This window comes from Simochromis diagramma, unplaced genomic scaffold (assembly GCF_900408965.1).
Source record: "Simochromis diagramma unplaced genomic scaffold, fSimDia1.1 OVJJ01000553.1, whole genome shotgun sequence".
Lineage (NCBI taxonomy): Eukaryota > Metazoa > Chordata > Actinopteri > Cichliformes > Cichlidae > Simochromis > Simochromis diagramma.
Window position 1 is genome coordinate 1240476 of NW_024387095.1, and position 9479 is coordinate 1249954.

Consider the following 9479-nt stretch of genomic DNA (forward strand, 5'->3'; position numbering starts at 1 on the left):
ACTAATAAGCGGGCACAGTTATAGGATTTGCTCTGAAAAGGTAATACAATATTAATTATTAACAAGTAATGGGTTCCTTATTCCTTTTTTAAATTTTATTTATTAAAATTATTCACATTTTTTAATATACATATTTATTTATTTTTAAAAAAAGGAATAGGCCATAGCATGCTCAATACCATACTTCAACCAGGCAGGCTTTAAATACACTGGTGGAAACCCTGCATGTCATGGCCATAGACCCCCACCGACTTTAGACTCTCCATGTTAAAGATTCAACATGTTGCACTGTGTTTTGTTTTTTATCAAACAAAGTTACAAAATTCAGTAAAGAAAACAGCAGCTGTTGCACACTGTAAACTGTGTTTTGTCACATAAGACCACTTAAATTCTCCAAAAGGTGATGCTGTAAGGCTTGGCATTTTAATCCGAGTCCGTGGGGTTTAACTTGCTTTTAAAGTCAGCCTCAGGTGGCTTTGTGAAGAAACTGCAGTTTTCAAATCTTCTATGCTGTCTTCATTTTTCAGCCCCTGTGGGTTCCACTTGGTTGTAAGTGCCAAATTCTAAGATGTTATATTGATAATTACAGCAAGCTTAATTCCTTTAAATTGATGGACTGTTTAAGATAAAGTCAAAATATTGCAAACAAAGACCTAATCAAACCAAATATACACATATATTAAAGAGATACATGGACATAATAGTATTTGAAGCTGTATTTTCTTAAAGACTAGTTTTGATAATTAATTAAAAGAGAATTAATATAAAATTTACCATTGTCTGTTTTCATGTTACACAAGCAGAGATTGACAGCAGCCAGACATTCAGCAGAGGTTTAGTGTAATGACTGGTTTGGAGTTCTAGGGAAAATTCACCAGAAAAATTCCCAACAGCTTCCAATTTTCCACATGTCCTAAAGCAGCATTTTTATCCACTGGCTAATAAAGTAACTGACTAATAAACAGTTGACAGACTGACTGACTCCTGGAAGACAGCGCAACACTGAACCCAGCTGCAGCTCTGACAAGTCGTGACTCTAAGCTCCAAGGTCTAAAACTGGTTCTGTCTGTGGTGAATCACTTTATACTTCCTGAAAATAAATCAGAATAAATGATGAAACATCAAAATGTATAAATAGTAAGATGTTATGTTTATGATTAGTATGAGGAAACACAGCTAATGAGTTAAAGTCAAAAATCTAAAATGCATCTAAAAATAGGCCAAACGTCACTCGCCAATTCCCAAATAGGAACCAGTACGGAAATTCCAGGAGACTTGTAACCACAATTAGTCCCCTGGCTAAAGAACAAACAGTAATAACAATCCCAAAGTTTAAAAAAGAACAACTTTAATGTCAAATAAAGGTACTGTTTACAGCAACAATAATTTCTGACACAGCTAGGTCATGTAGCACACATAGACCCATGTAGACAGATGGGACAAGGGTTCATCCTGGGTCACAGTGCTGGTATGAAAGGGGCACAGGTGTCCTGTGGTCTGAACTCAAGAGGAGCTTGACTGCTAAACAGCTGGGAGGATGGATGCAGCTGTGATCGAATCCAGAGGGAGGCAATAGGAGGATAAGAGGAAGGAAGAGAAGAAGGGACGAGTGGAACAGTGGAGATAAATTCTGTAAAAATGCCAAGAGGAAGGAGGCTCTGTGTTTGTGTGTGTGTGTACTAGCCTGCAGGAATGAAATTAGGTGGGATGGTGATTCTGTAATTCATTTTCTTCTTTTTGTAGCCAACTGTTTCATTTCACCGTCTCCCTTTCCTTGTCTACGGCATCCCTGACATTGCTGGCACAATTCAAACGCACAGATTCTGATTAAATCTCACCATTACGTCGGGGATAGAGTGTGCTAAAATCACTTTCCAGAGAGACTAGTTGATTACTAATTGAAACATTGTCTTTCTGAGCTCTTCAAAGCTCTGTACACCCGACAGGTGTTTTCAATGAGTCTGCTTATATGCTGTGTTTTGGAATTTCAGGAAATCTGTCAGCAACGTAGACAGATGCATGCGAGAGACACATTAGTAAATTGAAGCCTTCAGCTGAGCATCTAGGTCACTATACTGATGGACGTGGACTCCAAATCGAACATTATTACAACAGCATGACTTGAAACTAACAACCAAGGTTAAAAACTTCTCAGGAAATTTTCTTCTGAGGTCACATAGTGAGCGAGCTAATGCCATTTTTCTCAAAGACTTAACACATGCAGAATTATTTTTGCAACCAAATTCATCACTCCCTGGTGGCCAACAGAACATATGCATGTTTAAGGTAAGTATTTTCAACCCTGCAAGCTGCATCAATTTTGTGTAGGTGTGCCTCAGAGGAGGCAGAGCAGGTTGTGTGTGTGTGTGTGTGTGTGTGTACGCTAGAAAGCAGAAAAAGTTGCTTGTACGAATCAAAATTTAGTCCATTATTATCCTTTATGTCCAGCATGTGATGAGGTAACCAAATTTCATTAAAGACCTGGAATAAGGCCTTGATTACAACTTCCACTTCCATGAGTCTCAACAAAATTTTGGCATTGGACATTGAGCGTAAGGGTCTCTATGGCTGTTTCTTACCACCACGCAAATCATTCACACTAGCTGTGTGTATGTCCCAGGTGGCAAACGCAAATACGTTTAATGGAAATGACTACCTGGTTGTTTCTCCAGCTCTCTGTGTTCACAGTGGAGACCTTTAAATATGGTCTAAAATGTCCAGTTTAAGTAAGAGCTCTCGAATCATGCACAAAACAACTCTTCTGAGCGCTTTGAGTGCTCGGAAGAGTAGAAAAGCGCTATATAAGAACCAGTCCATGTATATACGTGATGAGAGAAGTTGTAAAACTTCAGCAGGAAGTATTTTATCATTACAAGGTAGGTTTGTTATTTCTGGGACTATCACAGTTCATAATACCCATCATAGTCCTCCATGCTCAGTGGCTGACAATCACAAGTAATTTCTGCTTTCTCTACTAACCAAAAGAGAGCGAGCAAAGTGGCTACATTCATATTTCAGACCGTATAAGCTCTGATATAACTAATGTAATCCATAAACTAATGAATAACCTAAATCGCAGCACCAAAAAACAGACACAAGTAACAGCAACACTCTTAACAGCGCCCACTTCTGATTGACTGACATCTACTGAGCCATGCTGGCATCTCTTCATTAGAAAATTAGATGTTCCAGTCATTGAATCCAAATATTTCGATAGACACAAACGTGAGACTAAAATTTTCACCCGGACGTTTGAGAGAAAAACAAAGAGAAAAAGACAGCTTTGTAGGGTAATTTCCACTGCCATTCAGCAAAATTGATTAATGTTTGGATCCGTTTATCTAAACTCATTATGCTCTGCTTTGACCCACTACATCCTATTCATACTTGATGTACCCTGTCTCTAATGATTTTCCCACTAGGATGATTAGAGTTGCATCTCACCCATTAAGTCTTTAAAATCTACTTGCTACGCAATCCATCCGCCTTCATCTATTCACCTCCTACCACCCAACACCTCCCTCTTCTCTCATCATTAACCTCCTCCCTCTGCAGCGTTTCTTCTCTCACACTTCCTTCATTCCTGTCCACCTTCATCTTCGTCCCCGTCTTTAGTAAATGTGTGTTGGCACAGCTTCAGTTAATTAAGAAAGACATCCACCCTAACAAGCAGGACGTCCACGAAGCAATGTGGGCGTCAAGCATCAGTTGCGTCACACATCCAGAGCTGAAAACAACGTGCCTCTCACTAGCACCTACAAAAACACCCCCTCCACATTCATGCAATGTGTTGACAAGCTTGGCCAGGCCTGACTGTAACAGCTTGTCATGTCCAGGCCACTGCCCTTGGCTTCAACATGACATCATTCGCACCCGCTGTGACCTGCAACGAACCGGACCACTGCCCGGTTAAACAGTAGGAACCTTCTTAAAAGACCTTCCGCTATCAAAGTGGAAGACAAAGAGAAGACACTGCCCATAAAAGCCTGAGATTTGTTCTCTGTTTATGCTACACAGACAGTCACACAGAGCTGTCAAAATATTTTACACATTCAGAAACTAAAGCTAAGAACTCCCCATAAAATTTGAATAATTACTCTGCATGCTGCAAACCAGATGTACTCTTAAGTTATCAGTTTTATATCATCATAAGAATAACAGACCCTGGGCTACAGTCAACGGAAACTGGAAGCAGACATTATCAGAAGTCTGTGGACATCAGACTAAAACCAGACACAGCCTCAATGGGAGAAGGAGTGAGGAGAACTCTGGAAAATGATCAAGGGACTTGTTGTTTTTTAAAGATTCAGACTGAAATGACCCAATAATACCCACTGCAACAAAGTCAGAAAACAATAGAGGACAATATGTAGCATACGTACACAATACAGCACATCCTCAGAGCTGCACATTGATAACACATCACAACTGCCAACTACACAAGTGTAAATCCTGACTAAAAATTGAGTGACATCAATTGTACAAAAGAAAATGGTGAAAAAACCTCCAAAGGTTCAGGAAAACATGCCTGGTGGGGGGGGGGGGGGGGTAATACTCTGGAAAGAAGAGGAATGAAAGTCACTAGAAGAAAGACAAAAAACGAGTGTGCAACTTACACTTAAGACAGGTGGAAAGGTAAACAGAGATAGTGAAGATAGGAGCAGCGATACTGAGGGTCGATACATGGGTTTAAACATCCAAAGCAACAGACAATGTACAGGAGTGGATAAGAAGAGAGCGCACACAGGGTGGAGCAGCTGGAGATGAGTGTCAGAGGGATTTGTTAGAGAAGCATAGCAACAAGATTGAAAGGAAAGTTTTATAAGATGGTAGTGAGTCCTGCTGGTTTGGTTTGGAGATGGTGGCACTGACAAAAAGACAGGAGGCCAAGCTAGAGATGTTAAGATTTTCACTAGTCGTGACCAAAGTGGACAAGATTAGAAATTAGCACATCAGAGGGACAGCTCAGGCTGATTGATTTGGAGACAAATTCATAGAAAAAAGGCTGGACATGTTCTGGGGAGGGATAGTGGATATATTGGAGCTGCCAGGCAGGAGGAAAGGGGGGGAAGACCACAGAGAAGATTCATGTAGTGAAGGAAAATGCAGAGGGTTGGTGTGACAGAGGAGGGACAGGGTGAGATGCTGAAAGAAGAAAAAGATGATGATGAAACAAAAAAATGAACATATAAAAGCTGCCAATGTGAGGTGTTTGGTGGCAAATCGATATCTGAATGGCTGCAAAAGACAACAAACAGGAGCAGCTTCCAGCTGTCAGCACCGAGTCTCAGGTTTAATTCCAGCCTGGGTAAAATGTATAGCCCTGTTCAATTTCCCAATGATTTTTGTCTTTCTCTAATAATGGCACAATGCCATATAGTAAGTATACTTTTTACTACTACTGTATACAACATTATTCAAAAGTATCTAATCTTTTGCATAAAAGACACAAAAAGACCTGAAAGCAGCAAGAATAGTGCCATAAAAATAGATGACGCTAGACTCTGATATACTGCAGGCCAGTCTATAAATATCACCAACACGAGCAATGATAACAAACACCCTTGTATGAGTCTGAAGGCCACCGGATGCCAAGAACGCAAACAATCCTCTTGCTAAATGCATGAAATCATTTACACGTAACCCCACTACCCTGCACAGCACCTCCCGTGTGACATGTGAAGAATCAAAATAGCGAGTCTTTTCTGAAAATGTGCACGACAGATATATAAATATATAAACATGTTTTGCATAGAAAGGTAACAATATGTATGAGCTTTTCAAAGCTAGGTAAATTTTGCATTGAAAGCATTGACATGGCATGCAAGAGCACCAAAGTCCTGTGAGCCTTTGTGCATGAAGCTAAAACCAGGTCGCTGTTCTGAATCTGAGCCTCGACAATCAGTCTCCTTTCCATCGGACAGCCTTTTAAGTGAAATCATGTCCAGCCTGTCCTTTCTCCAACTACCCCACACCTTCCCATTCTCGATCCCCTTATCCTAGTCTTTCGGTTTGGCCGATCAGCAGAGACGACCGCCCGTCAGCCTCTTGTCCTTCAGTCAGACTTGGCTGCTCCACTGTGCTGGCCTCCAACTCACCTCGTCCGGAGAGACCAAAGCACAGCATGGCAGCATCCTGGCACTAACGCACACACTCATACAACACACAGAAGAGCTTTAATTCAGACAAACGCTTCCTACTTCACGAGTGTGTGTCGGACGGCAGGAAGCCAGCGAGGTAATAGGATGTTCCTTGCTCGCTTTGTAGCGTCTCAAAGAGCTGGGCTAAAGCCAAAGAGTGGAGTAAAAGCACAAAGCCGCACTGAAAACGACGCTGGCTTCCCTTCTTCCAGTTTCATTTAGGGACGACACCTAAGAAGGTGATACGGGTGAAATACAAACAAACAAACTGCGATTGCGGTGACTTAGTGTTAAATTCTGCCGCCCAAATGTGAGAATTTCATTTTTTTTTTAATCTGATTGAGTTTTGAACTGCTCACATTAGAATATAGCAAAATGTAGCCAGTATCTTAATAGGTGAAGCAGCCACTTACCCAACTGTACATAGAATAACAGTTTTTTAAGCCAACTGTAATCTTTTAGTTGGACACAGTTTTATTGTTATTATTATTATTCTCAGACTTTTATTTGAAATCAGAGACTTCAATTTTAGAATAAAACAAAAACAGAAAATAAAAGCACACTTCCTGACATTAGAGGGGCAGTCATCTGTAAAGCACAACAGCCAATCAACAGTTTTATGTGGTGTCTTGTGGAGGATAAGCCCTAATCTGACATCAGACAGCCAACACATTAATCCCATCAGCGGACTCGGGGATTATGACGGTGTGTGTCAGCCAGCGTCTACAGTCAGCATATCGGAAGCGCTTCACTGATGGTATACAGACTGGAGCATGTGACAGCGTATCTCATCATTCATAATTTTCTGTTACTCATATACAGTACACTGCTTGAGCTGTGGTAAACACAAGACACAGAGCATTTCATGTAAAACCCCCACACAGACTTACTGCTTTCCTTTGTTATATCAATGCATTTCTGGAGCTCACAAACTCATCACAACCACAACATTAGCACAGTGGATCACCATTCATTCACATCTCTTTGTGATTTTGATCCACAGAAGAAAAACTGAATGGGAAACTCTCAAAGCAGACGCGAGGCCAACAAACCCCTGACAAATCATATGTGAGTCCATGTGTGCTTTATTTCCCAAGTCTTCCCCCCCCCCCCTTTTTTTTTTTCTTTTGCATCTCAGGCAACCAAACAGATCTCTCTTTGTGGGTAGCAGATGATCGGGTTACATGTGAGGGCTGAGCAAGCAAAAAGAAAAAGAAAAGGAAAAAAAAATATGAATTTATTTTAAAAAGCAGATAATAATCTCTGAGGTCAGCCGGAGGAGTATCATCTTGGGGAGATGAAGTGCTCCCTCCTCCTCCTCCTCCTGCACACGCACACACACATATACAGAGAGAGAGAGGGGGGAGTGCTTCTGGTAGCCTTTCTGGTTACACAGCTCGTAATGGCCAACACCCAAAAAAAATACAGGATGGAGCCCCACCGCAAGATTAATTGAAGCTAAAATCTGCATACACTGCAACTAAGAAACACTATTTTGAGAAAGGGATGGTAAAAAAAAATTCATCTTCAATTATCGGCTGCAGCTCGTGTTTGACACACTTGTAACATTTAAATGTTACTCACATTTTAGCCATGATTTCACTATAAAGGCAGGACACACACGGCGTGAGGTCCACATCTAACGCCGTGTGTGTGTCTATAATAACCATGTGTTCCTTCCAGTAACATGGAAGTTGGGACAAAAGGCTGGAGAACTGGCAACAAAGGGAAGCGTTATGCCAATTAGTAAGTGAATCAAAAGGCTGTGAAGTTGCGATTCGTTTAAAAGGAGACCGAGCAGGACAGTGGGCTCTCTCCCCTCCACCCTCCAGCCGGGAGTCCCTGCCAGAAACTGGGTGTAACACATGTAAGAAAACCGTCAACATCCAACTTAGTAAGTTGCCAGACAAACAAACAATTTTTTAAAATCAATTTACCACCACAGATATTATTAAAGCTGGCAAATAGCCGGGTGGTGGAGGCAGCGTGACCCGCACCCCGGCTCGCTGTCGTGGCCGTGTGTCTGCAGCCGTGCCTGCCTATTGTTTCCTCCGCTGTCACAGCCGTTAAGGTGCGCCTCGGATTAGCTTTAGCCTCGCCGGCTACAGCACCGCAGCCAACCAGGCTAGCACCAGCGCCTAGCCGCTCTCCGCGACACAAAGCTAAAAAGGTAACACGGCACCTTTCTTCCGCTCTATTGCCCCAAAGTCGCGGCGGTGTCCGGGCCGAAACACAAAGAAAACAAGCCCAGCACTTTCTCACAAGCACACTTAAAAAGAGCTGAAACGTACCCAGAGCTCCGTTCCCCAACTCATTGCGAAATCCTCTTTCTGAGTTCTCCAGTACTGGAAGCAGTTTTCCCCCCGCTCAGACTCTCCAAACGGCCGCCGGGATTCGGTCCTTCCGACTGTCTGCCGACTGAACACACACTCCACCTCCTTCACCTCCTTCACCTCCTCCTCCTGAATCAGCAGGGACGCCCTTCCAGGGGCCCTGGACCACAGACAATCTACAAAGAGAAAAACTGATTTATGTTCAGTGAACATTTTTAATCAGGTCTTTCATATTAAGTGTATTTACCTGAAACCAACAATAAAGAAAGAACAGAGTAAAGTAAAAATACAAATAAAAAAAAGACACATTTTCAGCAGCTCAGTTTAATTCAAACACTGATTAAATGTATGAACTGGATACAAACTCGAGTATAGAAATGGAATGAATTATTTAGTCGGCATAATACAAAATGCTGCAGGAAAAAATTACAAAAACAGATTTTATGGTATGATAATGTAATACATTTTAATTTCAGTCATTTTCATATTTCACGAAGCTCTCTTTTGGCGCATTTGTTGACTGTTTATTTAAAATTAATTAAAATGAAAAGTAATTTACATTGTCCCATTTTACAGGCCATTAAACCACACAATAATGAAAATATTAGTATTAACAGCGTCGTAAAGTTTGCAAAGTTTAGATAAATATTTTAATTTCGTTTGTCTTATCTAATTTTTTTTTATTTATTTTTTTATTTGTCCTGATCTCTTACCATATTTCCATCATTACACATCATTTCTATAAAGCCGGTTGTTATTGGTGTTAATAATAAATTAATTTATAATTGATTATAGTTCCTTTTATTTCAAAAAGTCATGTTTAAAGCTATGTGTTTGGATAGCTTTATTTTTCTATTGTTTTGCTATTTTGACATCAGCGCGTATATTAAAAGTTCGTACGAGGCAAAATATTTATTTGAAAAGTGTTGAAAAGTATCAGAAAAGTATTTCTGATGACCTAGAGCATTAAAAACGCTTTAAATATAATCCGTTTACAGTTTCTTTA

At 40.8% G+C, this 9479-nt stretch overlaps 1 protein-coding gene across 2 annotated transcripts in view; it reads right to left on the reverse strand.

The window, feature by feature from the left end:
- The window catches only part of fnbp1l (formin binding protein 1-like), a 49668-nt gene extending 41025 nt beyond the window's left edge, over nt 1-8643 (reverse strand). For both annotated transcript variants that reach the window (XM_040046318.1, XM_040046317.1), the window contains exon 1: nt 8432-8643. In XM_040046318.1, the coding sequence (XP_039902252.1) occupies nt 8432-8455 (24 nt within the window). In that variant the 5' untranslated portion in view covers nt 8456-8643. The remainder of the gene's footprint in view (nt 1-8431) is intronic.
- Between the last annotated feature and the right edge of the window lie 836 nt (nt 8644-9479).